The sequence below is a fragment of the Melanostigma gelatinosum genome (assembly GCF_949748355.1).
Source record: "Melanostigma gelatinosum genome assembly, chromosome: 11".
NCBI lineage: Eukaryota > Metazoa > Chordata > Actinopteri > Perciformes > Zoarcidae > Melanostigma > Melanostigma gelatinosum.
Genome location: NC_136644.1, coordinates 11,554,949 through 11,574,885, shown reverse-complemented (window position 1 = coordinate 11,574,885; position 19,937 = coordinate 11,554,949). Strand labels below are relative to the sequence as shown.

General features: G+C 39.7%; 1 protein-coding gene across 1 annotated transcript in view; it reads right to left on the bottom strand.

Moving 5' to 3' along the window:
• Positions 1-6,397: 6,397 nt before the first annotated feature.
• vegfc (vascular endothelial growth factor c) overlaps positions 6,398-19,937 on the bottom strand; it is a 60,679-nt gene continuing 47,139 nt past the window's right edge. The window contains exons 5-7 of the mRNA XM_079278867.1: positions 16,647-16,789; positions 9,828-10,152; positions 6,398-7,010 (exon numbers count right to left, since the gene is read on the bottom strand). Of these exons, the coding sequence (XP_079134993.1) occupies positions 6,902-7,010; positions 9,828-10,152; positions 16,647-16,789 (577 nt within the window). The 3' untranslated portion in view covers positions 6,398-6,901. The remainder of the gene's footprint in view (positions 7,011-9,827; positions 10,153-16,646; positions 16,790-19,937) is intronic.

Sequence of the window (19,937 nt, the reverse complement as noted above, 5' to 3'; positions counted from 1 at the left end):
CGGCCTGCCTCGCCTCGCCCTGCCGGATTTCCCCTCTCCAGGACCGAGTTCGTGCCAGGCGTACACTATAAAACGCAGATCGGCAGAGATCTTTTCCAGACGTGGTTTGTGTGCGAGTAATTGCGGCAGTGTATGGTTGATTGCGTGCAGCGTAATGTCTCAGGGAGACATCAATTATTGTTTCAATGTATGTTTTAAATCTCCTTTACTTTTTACTACTGAATTTTATTTCTTACACTGTTTCTTTAATTGTTTTTAAATCTCCTTTTCTTTTGCCTTATGTTTTGATGCTTTTAATGGTTTTATGTGAAGCACTTTGAATTACCTTGTTGTTGAAATGTGCTATACAAATAAACTTGCCTTGCCTCTCGTCTTGTTCTTGGGTTCCCTGCTGTGTCGCTGTAAGTTTCCTGTCGTGTTCTTGGCTCATTAAAACCTGTTTTACTCTGCATCTGGTTATATCTGCATTTGAGTCCTCCACCACAATGTACATAGTTATCACATTTTACTGGATACTATACTATATTTTATATAATATTTTCAAAGAGGTCCTATACTTTGACATTATTTATGAATATTTAAGGAATCGTATAATATTCATGACATGACTCTTTAATGACATACTATGATATCTGATATTTTATGGCATATACACTAGACTGTATTTTTGTGGAATACTACACTAGGACATTTTTATGTCCTATTAATGGATGTTCCTAACTCGGCATCTTCCCGGGAGTCTGTGCTTTCTCGCCTCGCAGGCTTCCATGGATGTTTTTTTTACACCTGCACCGTAGCTGTGCCTGCTGCTGTGGCCCTCCCTGACACCCACTGTCACTATAACTGTTATTATTAGTCACATTTCTATTACTTGTATTGCTACTATTACTATTTTTATTATAACTATCATTCTGTTATATTCACTGCTGCTGTTATTATTAGTAGTATTTCTTTGTTTATTATTTCTGTAATTATTATTTCTCTCATATGTATCATTTCTGTCATTTCTTAATTTTCCCAATTAAATATAACATGGATTAGGTATCTGCATGCCTCAACCCTAGTCGTGTATGGATTACCTGCTCCTTTGATAGTAGTAATAAACTAGTGTGTGCTACCTGCTGTTGGTAGATCAGGGGTGGACTGAGAACTACCTCCCTGGTCTTTATTCAACATGATTATACAGCACTGCAGTGAGAACACTGGTGTCCTACATTAAGCGAAATACTTTTTTACATTCAAATGTCAACTACAACACTGGTAAAGGATGTATCACTTAGAGCTGTAAATGTGGTACTTATTCATCATTTTAGAATGGGTTGAAATAAAGAGACAATAGATATTAGTCGTATCGAAATATCAGGTATTTATTTCCATTAGAGCTTCAAGCTATTTAACTTGAGGACTTCAGGTTTAATCGAACTTTAAGACTTGTTCAAGATTGAAGTTTTTCTCCTCTCCGCTATTCTCTACAACTGCACGTTGAGTAACATGCATTGTCCATGTGGATTTGTGTGGATCTGACAATGGACCAGACACTTCATACAACACTGAACTACAACAAGCATCTGATAGGGAATAAATGTTCTGACATTTGAAGCTCTCCTCTAATCTAATTTAAATCAAATTGACATTGTCTTCAGCTAAAATAACTTGTAGTCTCTTTGGAAACAAGTTACATTACAGTCATTTAGCAGACTCTTTTATCCAAAGCGACTTACAATTCAGATTCTATCACGCTGTAGTCACAGCTACGGGAGCACATTTGGGGTTAATTGTCTTGCTCATGGACACATCGACATTCGACTAGCGGAGTTGGGGATCGAACCCGCCGATCCTCCGATTGAAGGGCAGCCCTGCTCTCCTCTTAGCCACCGTCACCCAGCTACTTTTCACTTTAAAAAGCATGTAAGATAAAAAAAAATGTGTGTGCATGTATACGTGTGTGTGCGCATGTTTGATACTTGAAACATGATCTTAGTTTATTTTGATGTCTGACTCTGCTGGTGAGACACAAACAATAAAGGCAAAGACACTCACATTAAAATACACACACACACACACACACACACAAATGATCTGGGTTGACATGAGACATGAGAGGTGATGTTGGTTCAACAACGAACATTCTTCATCTGGAGTGGATTATAAAGTATATCAGCCTCTGGAGCAGCATGTCCTGTGTAGACACACACACACACACACACATACACAATAAGCTCTGCTGCGCTCAGGGCAAGAATGCTAACATACACACACACACACACACCTGTGGTGCCTGAATGATTGGCATGTTGGACTGATCAGTCTCTCAAGGAAGCCCATCCGTGTGTGTGTGTGTGTGTGTGTGTGTGTGTGAGAAGCATGAATCAGGCTGAAGAACAGAGACAGATAGCGGAATAAGAGGAGACAGGGATGAGAAACCTGATCTTTCTTTCTCTTCCATGTTTGACAGGCAATCATCATCAAAATGTGTACTGTGTTGAAGTTGAATTTGAAATATGTGTGGGTACGTGTGTGTGTGTGTGTGTGTGTCATCAGTTCCTGCCTATGTACTTTCCCAAGTAGAAAAAGTACGACATTGGGATGTTTGATTTAAAAAATGTGGTAAATTTATCAAAATAATCCCTTGAAAATTCTCATCCATCTCTTTTTGAGATGTGAAGACCAGGGTGAGACAAACCTAGCTCCCAAGATGACCAGCCAGTTAGACTCCATCGTCATCCTCGCGACAACAGCAGAAATTGCCTCTGGTAATTTCCCAGTAGCACTGGTGTATCCAGAGCATTTTTAACTCAGGATCAAATATTCTTTGGTCTCAAAATCAAAACATAATAGGTTTTGTTGGGACAAATGGATTTGGCTGCGAGTAAATTTAAAGACAGTGAACTAATTAACACTGCCCATCACTAGACCTGTATCTCTCTACAGCTATATATGGCACCTACATATCCAGCAACATTAGCTTTCAGTTGGAGTCGTGTTTGTGGCCGCTCAGTGAATGTAAAGTCTGATATTCACTCTCCTTTCAGCTCTGCTTTTGGTCTCCATCTTAGAACATCTTAGATCAATTTAAAAGCTGATGGTTGTTTTCATATTTGCCTGATGTTGACCTTCTGTTCTCTCACCCGTCTGTGTAGCTGCAGGGAGGACGCCTCATTCCTGGAGAACGTCCAGGAATGAAATGAGGCGGAAACAATAATATGCTTAGTTTTTTGACAACACATCTTCAGGAGAGACTCAAAAATCTTAACTCAACTCTCCAGGATCCTCTGAATATGGGAAATCTACAGTGATATTTGAAAATAGTATTTGCATGTTTTGATGTATTGCAGTTTTTGTTTTGGACCTTTGAGAAAGGTCGCCAAACTCGACAAATAATATGAAATTGACGCCCTTTCAGCCTCATCAATTCTCGTCATTATAGGAAAATAGTTTAAGTTTCTATTGCGCTTTTTGGAATTAAGCTTCAAAGTGTCTGTCATTATATTGTATGATGCCATCACACTAAAGAAATAAAAATGTGTTTTGATGTTATTGTGTATAATTGATGGTGCAATTAAAGTAGGTTCAAAATGCTGAACTTAATGCCAACAAATATAGATTGTAGCAGATTATTTCGTTAGATATTTGACCTTTGGATTTTACAATGCTCAGGAGTTATTGTAAATGTTTTGATCACAATAGAAACAGTGTAGCCACCACTGAAATATAATCCTACGAATAGCTATAATAATAATAATAGTAGTGTAGCACAATCTTTATTTGCAACTGTGCTGAAATACAGAATTAACAGAATGAATATACATGCAAAAAAGAAGCTACGCAACATTCAAATGTAAATAAAAAATGTAATGTCAATGTTATGAATGAAGCTTTGAACTACTCGGTAAAGCCCTAATACAATCATGAAATGAATGGATGTTTGTCCAATATTTGCGGTGAGTCTCTCATCTCTGACTGTCCTTGTCCTCCTTCACTTGTTTCCTTATTTTTCTTCTGGTCTGTTATTCTTTTTTACGCATACAACTTAATATCACACCATTTATTTTTCCGGAGCCACAGTCCACAACTCATGGGAAACAACATTCATCTCCTCCAGCCCATCCAGCCCAAGCCTCTTTTTTTCATCTTGGGAGGGACTCCCATAGACACACCGAGGAAAAGTGTGACCTTTCTGCCCGACTACTCGGACGGTTTCAATTTCTTCAGTAGTTGTTGAGTTGGTATATTTTTTAACTCTAAAGGAGACCTAATGTATTGATGTATATAATATCTATTCTGATGTTAAAACAGATACAAACAGTGTCATCTCTTTAGAATATGTAAGATGTCTATTAATAATAATAACACAATGTATTTCAAATTTAGCTGGTCTTGATTTCATCTCCTTCAGCAACAGTGATAAGTATTTTATTTTGAACACTGAACAAATTCCTCCAGTGATATGTTCATAGCGTACAGATTAAGAACATAGAAGTGAAATTCTTCAGAGGGAAAGAGCAGGTTAGATTACCACTTTGGTGTCATGTTTAATAGCCACAGTCTTTTGCCTCCTTTTCACTGGCACGGAAACCATGCCGTGGTCAATTGACGAAGTGCACTCGTTCCTGTGTTTGGTTGCCGATTGATGGAGCAAAGCACAAAGAGAAGGTATTTCTCAACTGTTTACTGCACAAGGCTACCAAAGGACATTCCAACAGTGTAGGGAAAGTAAAGAAAAGCTTTAAAGTGACTTCAAAAGTATCAAGAACTACAACGGAACAGAAAGAGTTGAAAGTGATTCAAAAAGATGGACACAATATATGGCCATAGACTGGCCAGCAATGGGAGAGAGGGTGGCCTCCACTCGGCCTGGGCATTGTCGGAGTCCATGATGGAGGATTTAAGTTGAACTCTAAGCTTGAGAGCTTTGTTTTCATTGGAAACCTCACTTCTCACAACCAAGCCTATTGTATTCTTTTGTCAACGAAGACTGCATTTTTCTAGCTAGCTATCTAGCTAATTAGCCAACACAACAGCAGATAACAGTTGCTACTGTTGTGCCTTTGTGTATGTTACTTTTTCAAGAGTTGTTGCTATTTCATATTGTGTTGCAGTAGTAATTAAGATGTAAATCTGTTCAAGACTGTGTTTCAAGAAGAGAGAAGTGTCCAATAATGACCGCTTACCTTATCGAAGGCAGTTCTCCTGGCAGCCCAAGTTCCCGGTTGGTAAATGGCAGTTTCTTCTCAGACCAAACTCAAATGTAGTTAATATAACAGGAGAAAAGCTTCAACTCTTCTAGCCAGAAGTCTGAATCTATTCTCTACACCAAAATTAAGAACTTGTGGTTATTGTAGAAAATATACATTGCACAGCATATTGCTTTGCTTAAAAAAAATGAATTTTCTCAATCTCTAAATTGAGGTATTTACCAAATAATAATTGAAAAAGGTTCTTTGTTGAACCACATCCCATTTCTACCTTTGTTTTTTCTTCATTATTGTCCAGGTGAAAGAAAACAAGAACAGAAGCATCTGACTGTCCTAAGGAAGGGGCAGGCGGCAGATGAACTGGCCACAGTGAGAGCAACGTTTTTTAGACGAGCATGCATGGATGCGGTGTGAGGGAGTTAGGAGCTAGAAGTTGCCTCAAGGAGGGAGGAAGCTCAAACTGCAGCCTGCAATCAATCAAGCCTTCCTGGGTTCTCTGAGCCAGCTAGTGCAGATGCTGAGTGGCCAGCGTGACTCGTTCCCTCTGCCCGTGGACTAGACGCCTCTTGACATGCTTCATAGGTATAGCTTGTACTTTGGACCTGTTTGTATTGGCACGCTCTCCACACTTAAACTTAACTTATTTACATAGTTTGCTGTTTGCCATATGTTTGCACTGATTTGTTTGCATTTGAATATGTAGTTATATTTATTCATATGTGGTGTTTATATTTGCACATTTAAATTAGCAAAGTTTCCCTTTAAATGTATTATTATTATGATTTCGTAATAACCAAAGGGGGACATTTACACATGGAAAGAAAGTACACAAGATGTATTCATGTAGGTGAGATGAGGACTTTACTCAAACATCACGTATCAAAAATACTTTTATATTTCCTTCTTTAACCTCTCAAGTATAAAAAGTCAGGTTTTTGGGGGTTGACTGTCAATTTCAAATACATTCAAATCAATAGGAGATGTCTCTAAAAGTTCAAAATCAATTTTTCACCCTGTGAGACACACACAGATTTGACCTTTAGCTTTAGTTGCTATGAAACTTTACAACCACTTAGTGTTTCTTTGTGATGATAGGGAGGATGAAGATTAGAATAGCCTCAGTAGAATATGAACCAAAACAGACAAACTAAGTTTACAAAATGCATCATCCAGTATACTTTATTTTACGCATATATATGATACAAAAATAATGATCACAGTGTATTTTCATGGAAAAAGATTGAAATTGCAATACACAGAGGTTGAAAAACAACATTTAATAAATTATATAATCAATATCTCACAAAGGAATACTGAGACATAATTAATACAAAACCCCCCAAATATATATATAAAAAAAATATTTAGACAGTATTTAAAACAAGTGTCGAGTGTTGACTCTCTCTCTCTCTCTCTCTCTCTCTCTCTCTCTCGCTCGGTCCTTCCTTCCTTTTCTGGGCTCCGATCAGCTGCTCTCCCATTAAAACATCTCAAACTGAGTCAGTGCATTTCCCACTCTCACCAGAGCTTCCCATATCTGCACTCCAGTCACTAAGGATTCCCCACGTTCATCAGGGTCCGCACACTTAGCTGCCATCTCAGCTGACGGGGATACTCATGACCAGCTGCAGGATGGGTGATGAATTCGAATTGTTAAGTTTGTTATCTGCTCGTTAGCATCTCGTTATTGAGTTACTCGCCTGCAGTTAGTCCAGCCGTCTCCAGTGGGACGGTACGCAGCGACACACTTCCTCGCTGAAGGAGAAACCTGGTTCACACCTTCGCCTCCTTACCTCGCAGGGAGGCCTGAGACAACTGCAATGAAAAATAAAGAAAGCAGGATTTAGCTTCAAAGCTAATACCATGGCAGCAAAAATAAGGTCAAACACATTGCTTTGGCAAGATTGTGTATCTCAAACATGTGCAATGAATTCATGAACTGCGTATCAACCAGTTTTGGGCTTACCCAGGTGGGTATGCTGCTGTGTCTGGATTAATAATAGGTAGATAAATAAGTTGATGGAAGCCTGCAATTTACAGCAATAACACCATAACTTATAAATGTAAAGGAGACTCTTTTAAAGGTTAGAGATAGAAAGTGGTAGTTGTTGCCCAGAACATGACAGAAATGATTACATTGTTAAGTGGAAACAGTTTTGTGGTGTTAAAGCGCATTGAGTGGTCGTAGGACTAGAAAAGCACTATACAAGTAGAAGACCATTTACCAGTTAGTTATTTTTGCCAGAAGTGGGGAAAATGTTGAGAAATCGAAAGGATTCATCCTCCAGGGCGCATGAATGTGCTCAGTTAATTTATTGGTCATGGGTCTCTTACAATAAGACTGCTAGGTCATAAGATACGTTGTTTGCAAAGTTCAAATAGTGACCTTAGGGCACCACTGCAGGAATGTTGAAAATAGGGATCATTAGCCTTTCACAGCACTTAACATGAAAAACATTTCAGAAAATTAATGGAGGGATGATATATTTATGTGGGCCAATCCAGAAGTTCTGGTTCCCTTGACAAGGGACAATAAGCTTTGAGGCAAACAAAATGTTTAAGATACTTTAACAAGTTGTTCTGCAAAATAATCTTCACAAATGAACAGAACCTTTTTGATTTTTGAAGAATAAATACTATTGCCAGAAGTAAAAAGCAAAGTTAGTTTATACAACAACTACACCACGTTTATTTAAGACACACGTAAAAAGCTTCGGAATTCAAGAAAGAGTTATTAAATGACACGATATCATAGAACGAAACTTTAAAATCTCATAAACTTCTGTTAACGAGCATCTAATCAAAACCCATTGACTGCTGATCAATGCTGACATTGGCTCGACTTCACTTTTGTTGTTGTTTTACTTTTCTGTCACAAACTACAAATTGTAATGTTACTGAATGGAGCCCATTATTCTTTGATTATAATCCACCTGTCATACGATGGCATTTGTTTAATTGTGCATGTATTGTAGATACATTAATTGCAACAGTTTGTTAACAGAGAGAGGTCATCTTGTCAACTGATTCCAATGCTCGCCGGTGTGAATGAAAACGAATGACAAAGTGACGTAGTAACTTAATTAATTTGGTCACTTATCGTCTACATCCATGATCCTCTGTTTACCAGGCGGCTGCAGCTTTTCAGGACAGCCAAACACTGCTGCAAATGATTGAGAACCACTGCTGCCTTACAAAGACAAACACTAACTACTTTCTTGTGTGTTCTAAAGGTCAAGGGTTACGACAAAGGTTTCGATTTCAAAGCAGTAAAAACGAAAGCCTTTCAGAACTGCTCTGTGATTTACAGCTCATGCCTGAAACACCAGTGCTTTTACCAGAACAGGATGTCAAACTGTTTTACAGTTTCACATCTGATGCATTTATTGTTCTTAGGCGTCACATGACAGTGTGGTCTAAATCCTGTTTTAGGGGATTTGTAACCTAACAAGAATAAAATCAAGTTAAGTAAGGGTGACTACTTGGATTTTCTGGACATAAAAATTGTCAAGTGAATGTCACATAAGTCAGCATTGGCAACAAAATAACACCTTGAAGCCCAAAAACACTAGCTTTGGCCTTCAAAAGCTGATATCTGATTAACCCCAGCCCAGAGTCAAGGCCCAACGATTACACAAGGAGCCATGGAATTCCAAAGAACACATGAAGCATTGGAGGGATGGAGTCCTGTTTTACGCAGCACTTACTCACTTTGTCAACACGACAAAGATTCTGAGACTGGCGTGTAATTGCCACTGCTTTTCTGGCTGTGCGGGGTGTCACACAATATTTAGTCATGGTTACTTAAAGAGATCTATGAACCCATGATAAAATACACAGCAGAGTTCAAATAGACACACACGCTCTCTTTCAAACACACACTCACAGCCACATACACACCAGGGCCAGATCCCAGACACTAGATTCCAACCGCTGTGTTATACTCATAAATCACTCTCAAACAAGGTCACAAAGGGTCAAGACTGGACGGCATGGATGGATGTGTGTGTGCTTCCTTCTGTGCGGGGAGAGGAAATGGTTAAGTGACAGCTAGGAGAACTCATTAGCACAGTGAGGTCTTGTATTACACACTGGGTTCACTGCAACAACCACCAGTGCTTTCTCTAAACACAGCTTAACACATTGTGTGTGAATGTGTATGTGTGTGTGTGTTGGAGCGGGGATTGACTTTACTGTAGGATGATGCAACCAATGGACCCACAAAATATAACAAGGAAAGGTCCTTGTTAGATAGCTGTCCATTGCCGCGCCATGACCACTGTGACATACAACATCATGACGTCAGTCACAATCTTTTCCTAGCCCTTAGTAGTTTTGTTGCCTAAACGTAACATCCTGTGAAGATGGAGTTTTATTTTGAAAAGACACATCACGTCCAAGACTAGACGCTAGAAGGGCGTCATAGTTTGGAGCTTTGGTTTTTGAGGAGTTGGCTGTGAGAGCGTGTAGCAGGACAAGGTGAGTTACTATTGGTGTCGACATGGACAATAATGCCTCTTGATTTATAATATGAAGTACATTTCTGTTCATCATGACAGTAGGTGCCGTTGTTCAGCTAGCGGGCCTAAAAGTGTCAGCAGATGTTACGGAACCCTCCACATCCCTCCTTACCTGCATGTGGCTTGGTGAAACCTCCTTCCCTTTAGGAAGCACTTGTTGGGCGACTCGTTACATTCGCAGGAACACTTTGTTTTATTGAGGGGCTGGTGCCGAGGACACGTCCTGCTACATGTGCACTGACAGGTGTCCTTGTTGAAGACATGGTTCTGAAGGCAGAAGGGAGCAGGCGGAATGTTGCAGATGCACTGGCAGGTGTTGCGGTCGAGGTGTCGGTTAGGGCCGCAGTCTTGAGTTTGATCCCCGAGCCGACACGCACACTGACAGGTCTCCACGTCCAGTTCCTTATCTAAGCCACAAACATCCGCTGACAATATGTCTGTAGAGATAGAAGGAGAGGGAGACACACAGATGGGGTTTGTCTCAAGTTTCTTCAGAATGGAGCACCAAACAGGATGGAATCTAAAAGTGCTTACACTTTTAGCAAACAAATGGAGATGCACCTAAATCAGACTGAATGACTGAACATACACATTTTTTTTTCTGATGTCGTCTTAGTTCATTGTATAAATGGTTGTGTACTTATAACAATACAGCAGCATTTAACAGTTCGTTGTCATTGGACTGCGCTTGTTTGGCAAAGCCTGTTGATGTTTCTGTTATATACTGTATGGTAATTTGAACCGTTTCTTTATATTATTGACAGCTGTGGATTGTTATTGATTTAGCTGTGTTGTTTTTTTTATACATTTTCAAATATTTTCTTGTTTCAACTTCACTTTTCACAGTTGTATTATTGCATTATTTGGGCATTTTTAAATGTGCAGAGATATTATTCACTAATATTCAGCTAATATTTAATGAAATGAGCATTAAACTCATTTAATCAGTGTAATCAGCTCCACATTGTACTGCAACATCAACAACTGTAACTTCACCATGTGGGCAACCTAAGACGATGTCTGATCAGTTAGAGGTGATGTCAGAAATTCCAAAATTCGTTGAACACAACAAAAACATTTTTAATGATATATATATATATATATATATATATATAAAATATACAGTCAGGGCCATAAGTATTTGGACTGTGACAACATTTTTCGAAGTTTGCCTCTTTACACGACTCCAATGTATTTGAAAGGAAACAGTCAATATGTGGTTGATGTAGCCTTTCAGCTTTAATTCAATGGATAAAACAAATATATTACATGAACCGTTATGGAATTATGGCCCTTTTTATACAGTCCCCCACATTTTCAGAGGCTCAAAAGTAATTGGACAATTGTCTGACAAACGGTTTCATGGCCAGGTGTGGCCTGTTCTGTCACTATTTCATGACAAATGATGCCGACAATAACATTCAAAATGTTAAATTAGCATTTGGTAGCTGGTCCTTGGAACTCTCAGCATGTGGACCAAAAAGGTGTCAATGCAAGTGAAGGAGGCCATTGTTAGACTGAAAACACTTAACAAACCTATCAGAAAGATAGCAGAAACATTAGGTTTGGCCAAATAAACAGTTTGGTACATTGTTAAAAAGATGGAATTCACTGGCAAGCTCACCAACACCAAAAAACCGAGAAGACCACGGAAGACATCTAAAGTGGATGATCGCAGAATTCTTTCCTTGGTGAAGAAAAACCCCTTCATAACATCTACTGAAGTCAAGAACACTCTGGAGGAGGTAGGCGCATCATGGTCAAAGTCTACGATCAAGAGACACCTTCATGAATCTAACTAGCCTACAGAGGATTTACAACAAGGTGCAAACCCCTGGTAACACTGAAGAACAGGAAGGCCGATTAGACTTGAACAGAAAACATCTGAAAAAGACTGACCAGTTTGGGAACAAGATTCTTTGGACAGATGAAACCAAGATGAACTTGTACCAGAATGATGGGAAGAGAAAAGTGTGGAGAAGGAAAGTAATGGCTCATGATCTGAAACATTCCACATCATCTGTTTAACATGGTGGAGGCAGTATGACATGGGCATCTATGGCTGCCAATAGAGCTGGGTCACTGGTGTTCATTGATGATGTCACAGCTGATAGAAGCAGCAGGATGAGTTCTGAGGTGTTTAGGGCTAAAGGATCTGCTCAGATTCAGCCAAATGAAGCTTAAGTGCAAGTTCATTCAGGAAGACACTCATTCATAATCTGTCTCTCCTCTCCTTGTAATTACCGGTACTCTATCAGCTGATTGGGGGCGTGCACTGTTAAGTAACGAACCAGATTCTGCACAGTTTCCTTAAGCCAATCACATCGTTGCTGTCAAACTTTAAATAGTGTTCTCCTCTCTGCTGATGTCAGTTGTCATTTCAGCTTTAAGCAGATGCGACCCTCCTCCACCCCAGTCACCTCCAGTCAGCATCACAGTCATGCTCCTGATTCATCATCAGTTTGCAGCAACTCCTTTCACCACCACCACCAGTGTCTGGACTCCAGGGGGGATTAGGCCTATTGGACCTCAGTATCCCTAGCCTCGCTGATATTACTTCAGGATGGAGTCCAATCGCCAAAGACTTTGCACTTTTCATATTTAATGCATGTATAGTAAATCATTGTTAAATTATAAAACGAGTCTCTCCTGATTGAAATGCTGCAAACCTGATTGGACGGTGCTTCACAGTGCAGATGGATAATGACCTATATATAAGAATTACTTAAATACAAATATATTATCTGGACTTGTATCAATGTTTAGAATTGCAGAATAGAGCAGAGTAAGTTTTATGAGTCTCATATGAAGTTAGGATTGTTAATTGAAACGCAAAGGTTTCAGATGTAGTAATCTGTTGTACATGTTGGCTATTATTGAAAACACAATGTAATCCACTGGCTCCCTGTAGCATTTAGGATACACTTCAAAATTCTCACCATCACTTACAGAGCACTTCACGGTCAGGCTCCTACTTATGTAGCTGATCTACTTCACCCATATTCACCCGCCCGCACTCTCAGGTCAAACGCTCTAGGTCTTCTGTCAGTCCCACGCACACGATTTAAGACCCGTGGTGACCGAGCCTTTGAGGCAGTGGCCCAGAGGCTCTGGAATGCTCTGCCTGCGACTCTACGCCTCGCAGATACTGTGAATACTTTTAAAAAACAGCTCAAAACCCACCTTTTTAGGCTGGCGTTGGAGTAAGAACCCATGTCCTAGACCTGCTCTTAAAATATGTTTTAAATTTTTATTTTATTTTTTATTATTTTTTATTTATATATTTTTTATTTTTCTCTGTGCATGTAATTTATTGACCCTAGGGTCACATTGTGTTTTTTATGTTTTTAAATTTCTGCTCTGTTAAGCACTTTGTGATGTTATGTCTGTGAAAAGCGCTCTATAAATAAATTTCATTCAATTTCATTCATTCATGTAAAAACTGTGTGACAGTTGTTTGATGACACTGATAAACTATGACATTGACACATTCCTGAAATAAACTAGCAATGTTTTTCTCTCTCCTCAGGGATATCACAGATGGTTCTCTTGCAGTACTGGTAAATCATCTTTTAGCTGTGAAACGCAGGGAGAGATGGAGGGAAAGCAACGGAAGGGCTGGCAAACATACACGCATACTCTGTGTGAACAGATGAACAAACAAAGATGACAAAGATACACAGTTTACTGCTGACAAAATACAAGCTGTGTGTACTCCATGTGCTTACACAGACTTTAACAACCTCAATCATGAGCTTCAATGGAACTTCATTTGCTGCTGAGGACAGTTTTCAAGCTAAGAATAAAAACTATACGACACAATACGATTTATGAAGCTGTCTCAGTCTCCTCAACACTATTGTGAATACACTTTGCCCTGAAATGACTTCTCCATAAGCACAGAATTACTCAAGATGACAAAATTCTGGATCAACATACATTGACCGAACTCTGGACTTCTTCAGGTTAAAACCACCAAAAGACTGGCAATGTCTTGTGAATAGTGTGGACTGGAGACGTAACCACTAAAAAGACGGGAGATTTGTTGCTGTCTTTCGTTTAGTTTTTAAACAGAAAACATACCTTCAAGCCTGTATTCAGCCATTTAGGCTACCTTGATATGGCTTTTCTGACATAGCTAGCACAGATAACTCCTCATTTCAACTTTAGGAATCAGCCGTTCCTCGTCCATTGCCGTGCTTCAAAAGCTAGAGACCAAAATAAATGGAAACATGGCGACTGACAAAAGTTTGGCTCAAGCGGTGTGCCGTGTTGCCGCTCAAAGCCAGTTACAATAGAACAAAATCACTCACTCGCATCACATTCAGGTAGGACACCTGGAATTTGCACAAAGCTCCTCACTGTTACATGTTCTTCATCTAGTGAATGTGTGGACTCTACCTGCCTAACGTTGTCAGATTTTCCTTATAGTGCAATGACTACTTGTTGTCCATGTTACTGTAGTCAGAGGTCAAAGTTGTTAGTTTCAAAGTGACTCTCCCATAGTCTGTATTCCCACATATTCAACACGACAATATGATCATCCATCTTCATCTCTACCTCCTCACACAAACACAATCCCGACATGCTCACTCTGTATGTAAAGGTCATTTTTAGCCTTTTCAAATCTATTGTTACATGTTTTGGGGAGCTCTGTCACACAGAATTATTTGTGTAATAGTTCCTAATATCGAGGTATGTTCCACTTGGCTCTTGCCATGGTTTGTAAAACCTAGGTGCCAAATTTTGGTTTTGTGTTCCAATCTTTGCGGTGTGACTTTGGGTTCACTCTCCATCATGATGTCTGCATTGTGATGCCTGCTGCTCACTACAACTGAAATGAAAGATGGCACAACAGATTCAGAGTCATTTAGGGGGAGACCGTGGACAGATCCATCGAGCAACACAGAGTTATATGTCATAGATATACTGCACAGAACCATCCACCACACAAAATGTTCTAAATGCAATGGCTCCCAAAGTGGGTGCCGCAGAACCCTGGGGTTCCTTGATGATAGGCCAGGGGTGCCACAACTTTCATCACATCATTGTTAATCTATTGTAGTTTATTTTATAATGTTTCACCACATTAAAAAAATCTTTGACATTTATAATAACTATTCTTTTATGTTGTTTTCAAACACGTTATGTTGAAAAAGGTTATGCCGCAGCTGACAACTCATGGCTGCTGGTTGTCATCGTAACATAGTAAGTCAGAGTTTCTCAGTTTTTCTGTGTTAAACAGATTTAACGTCTTAAACAGAGCTCAAAGAAATGCTGAAACTTCTCAACTCTCAGTCTGAGACGGCTGAACAAAATTAAAACGCTGGTGTACATTAAAATAAGAACGGCGGGTTGCTCTGACATGCCCCTTTAAAAAAATGTTATCCAATTTTATTTTCTCTCTAAATGTTCCTTTATAGACCTGCCTCACATCTTCTCTGGAAGGTCACTCTGGAGGGCACTTCATCCCATTCTCTGGCCTATTAGGCCACCGTAGAGGATTTTGCAGCATTTCTTTTTTTCACAGATAATTAATTTTTCAGCCGTGTAATACAAACAGCTGTGGAATCTGCTACTTGATACTTTTGGCATTCTGCTGTTTCTCATTTGTTTACACAGAGTCCAGAGTTGTATCATAGCCAAACACACACTGAGGAACTTTCTCACACACACACACACACACACACACACACACAGGCTCTCAACAAACACATTGCAGTCATAAATACTCCTCAGTGAACACATGAACATTCTCCTGTCACAAAGACTAACATAGAGAAGGATGGCTCTACTAACAGTGTGTTTGCTTCAGTGTTTGGTGTGTGTGTGTGTGTGCTCACAGGCCTTAGGGACACGTCATCACGCAGCAACAGGCCACACTGATCAGTCATATCTATTGGCAGCTACTGTATTTACTTGAACTGTACTGTAATATCTGGGTTGATCTGTAGTATTGGCTTTTCTGGCTTCAGTTTTGTAATCTGACCCTCAACCTCTGTCTTCTTTCAGTGAAGCTTGCTTGTACGCTTGTTCCCGAGTTCAAGAGACTCAAGAGATGCTTTTAACTCAACAAACTAGCTGTCATCTGCACGTTTCAACTAATGCCACCTGTTAATGAGGCGGTGTGAACAACCATTTGAGGATAAGTTTAATTTACAAAAATGTTATCCAAGAGTAAAACTTCATAACTGCAGAGCTTAAAGCAGCTGTACAGTTTGGAAATTAGAAGTGTAATGGTATTGAAAAATTTGAAACTAGTATACAGCTGTCAATTATTTTGGCCGATACTTATATCGCTATTGTAATGTGATTATTAAGTGACCCAGACTGGTCAATTACAGTGTAGCATCGGCCAGCTCCGACAGCTATCCGTCTCTGCTCCATAGACTCAATTGTTTCAGATTTTCCACTGCTACCGACAATATTTCCTTTGGATAGTGACCTGGATAAATATGGAGTGAGAATGTACTTGCAATGTTCTCTTGTGTATAAGTTATTTTAAAAGAGAATGCTGGTCAAAGATTTCCCACATGACAGCTCCCATTATTTGTCGTGCATTGAGCCGACAGAGGTGGATTTAAGGAATGCAGCCGGTGCTGTGTAAACAGCAGCTGATTCATAATAGTGTTTTCCTGTCTACATCGTTTACTTCTATGCAGGTTTCACAAAAATAAAGATGCATTCACATGACCACACACAGCTTCCAATAGCTCTGCCGTCTACTCTCCTCATTACTTCAGTCTTTGTTGGCAGCAGAGGGTTATTTCTGCTATTAGTCCTACTGTATACCTATCAGCAGCTGTCATTGTTTTTTTCTTGGCTACTGCAGGAAAAATAAGCAAACACAATTTCCTCTACAATGTTTTATGAAATAATGACCAGGGATACAACATCAATCTGCTTTGTGTGCAAATGTGCAAACTCTCACCAAGGTGCTGTTGGGAGGGCCTGGGAGGGGGCAGTGGTGGAGGAGGGCGGTTGTGGTGCACATTGGCGCTCAGGCCGACACACCGACACTGCCTGCTGCTCCATGACTGACCAGGAGGACACGTCCTGTTGGCTATTGGACACCTTCAACAGAGCGAGACAGAGATGGAAAGATTTAAAGACACATGAAACTTGTTAACCCTCACATCCCCAGAGGTGGCTTCCTGACTGTATACAATAAAAACAAATCACACATCATTCATATGTTGGTTTATCAGATCCTATCTGTATATATTGTGCAGATATTTCTGAAATTGTAATGGCTGAATCACAAGCTTCCAGTACTTAACGCCTCCATATTATATTGCTACCTCCCAATGACAATAACCACTTGAATGGACAGTAAAGCCCAACAAAAGCTACCTAGTTTTGGATCGACCGAAGACATAAATTCTCTTGACTATAATGGGACCAAATCCAGTCTGATATTTTTTGGACTTACATTCAACAGATGGGCTGCACTACAGAGGCAACCCCATGTTGTTCTGCTGCAGAATGTGCAAGTGGGAAACATAAGAGCTTGATAAGTTGATATACTACAAGGTTGATAATTATAACTACTTGCATTTACTATTGATATTTATTTCTGTTTTAATGCCCGAATCTCACATTGCTCACAATGTTTGAGTCCACACCTTACATCTATCATTTTAGGGTTAGTTATTGTCCGATTAGTACTAAAACGAGGACCAACTCCGCCAAAAAAAGTTATCAACTCTTTCTATCTGATCTTCCAAAGTTGCCTGGTCCGGAAACTGGACCCGCAGTTGGTTCAAGAAAAGGGATACCTCAGATCTGTATGCCTGTGAATATTCTTTCAACCCACTGCCCACGGGAAGCCATTTGAGGAATTGTAGATTAATAAACCATTTGATTTGATCAAAGGAAGATTTCCTGGGCCGGCTTCAATCGAGATGGTCAGGAGGGAGAGGGAAGTATCAGAGGATTATTTTTGATGAGACGCTCTGGGATTTCTACTGCCTACTGTCACCGTTTGGAATCAGATATGCTAAAAATGTTTAGCAGAACTAAATGAAAAGACTATGGCTGTACTTTCTCTCACATAGTGAACCAACAGCTCAGACAATGTGTCATTTTCTCAAACACTTCTCCTTGAAGGGCAACAAGCTCAGCTAAGATCATGAACAAATATTGTACCTACATAACATCAGCATGTTAACATTGTCATTGTGAGCTTGTTAGCATGCTGACTTTAGCATTTAGCTCACAGCACCACTGTGCCTAAGTACAGCCTCACAGAGCCACGAGCATGGCTGTAAAGGCCGTCTCTGGTTTAAATAGCTTCTATATCAGCATCTTCAGACGTCCTCACAACCAATGGAAACTTTCAGTGAGTGTGATGTTTTTACAGCACGACAATAAGGAAAGGTTTGATGGTCAGAGTGGTGGACAGGTTTAAACTGAAGGTCGGGGTTTATTGCTCCTCATTTCCTACAAACAGTCAACATCAGGTTGCTTTAATAATCACAATGACCACGATCATTCTCTAACCTTACTCAAGTCCCTTTAGTACAACAGGGTACACCTTCATACTGTACAGACATACTGTAGTTGACAGGTGCAGATTCAGAATGTATGAATAAGCATTTGAAAAATGTTGGCAGTGAACAGTCTAAAATGTCTTCACTAGACATAGGCTGCGTCAGAACTTCCATACTAACATGCTACTTAGTACGCTTGATTTTTAAGCATGTCCGAAACCATGTATGAAACCAATAGTACGCAAACTATTTCTGATCAAATTTTACAGTGTGAAAACATAAATATCCCACAATGCAATGTGATAGCTCTGTAATGCCAATAATACTTCAATTGAAGTTTAAGCACAAGATTTCACTTTGCTAGGTCTAATATTATTTTTTCATTTAGTACAGAACTCAAAAATCATCGTTTGGTCACTCCAACCAGCAAGGAGGCTCTCGGGAAGTTGTTGTCACGATTTATGTTTTGATTTAGTTATTTATTCTGTTTTATTGAGATGTTCCCTGTGTCTTGCACTTTATTTCCTGCCTTTGTCTGTGTCTTACCCCTGTGATTGTTTGCCCCGCCCTATATTGAAACCTGCTGTCTATTCACCTGCACCTTCCCAGTGTATTTAAACCCTGTGTGTCCCTTGGCTCAGTGTTTGTTCGTCTTTGGTGTAACCTGGTCCGTCTGTCGTCTGCCTGCCATTTCCTACATTTTGTGTCTGCTCCCCTTTGCCGTGTTCCCTGTTTCTTTGGATGTTTTATTTTCATGGACTTGTGATTCACATGTTTTTGTGTTGAATACTTTTTTGTTACAATTAAACCCACAGTTATCCAACCTTCCGTTTCCCGTGTCTCCCTGCATTTGGGTCCAGCCCTTTATTTTCTGCAAAAGCCTTACAGTTACGTGGTAATTACTGCTCAGTGCATCCGAAAAGATGCATAGGCAAGGCAAGTTTATTTGTATAGCACATTTCAACAACAAGGTAATTCAAAGTGCTTCACATGAAACCATTAAAAGCATAAAGGCAAAAGTAAAGGAGATTTAAAACATACATTGAAACAATAATCGATGTCTCCCTGAGACATTACGCTGCACGCAATCAACCATACACTGCCGCAATTCTGCAATTACTCGCACACAAACCACGTCTGGAAAAGATCTCTGCCGATCTGCGTTTTTATCGTGTACTATTTATTCACACAAAGGTATGTTCAACAATATATTGAGTATGGAGTGTAGAGTATGCGATTTTGGACGCAGCCACAGGAATCGTCTGATATCAACATTCTGTCTCCTGGGAGATGGACAGAGAGAAACCTACAATTCCAAAGTCTCTACCATTTGCATGACATTTTAATGGATCAAACGCGCTATAAAATATTTTTGTAGATTCTGGAAGGAAGCAGATTGTAGGTGAAGAAAAATCTATATCAAAGACAAGACTCTTGGAACAACTTCAACAAACAAGAATTAATGCAATACATTATTTAGAGAGTGCTTTTCAAAAATCTGAATACAAGTGTCATTTTTTCACTACCAGTATCTGTGTGACCCACCTCAGTAATTTGGTGATGAACATATTTTATGATAAATTCTTCACAATAAAAGCTTTTGTTTTGTTAGATCCTGGGGTACTTCTGGCCCGATACGGGGCTACTTACTGACTCAGCTCTCTATTAAAAGATTGTCGAGCTGGTGTTCTTGCGAGGGAACTCGCCTGGCTCTGCTAACTGCCGTTACT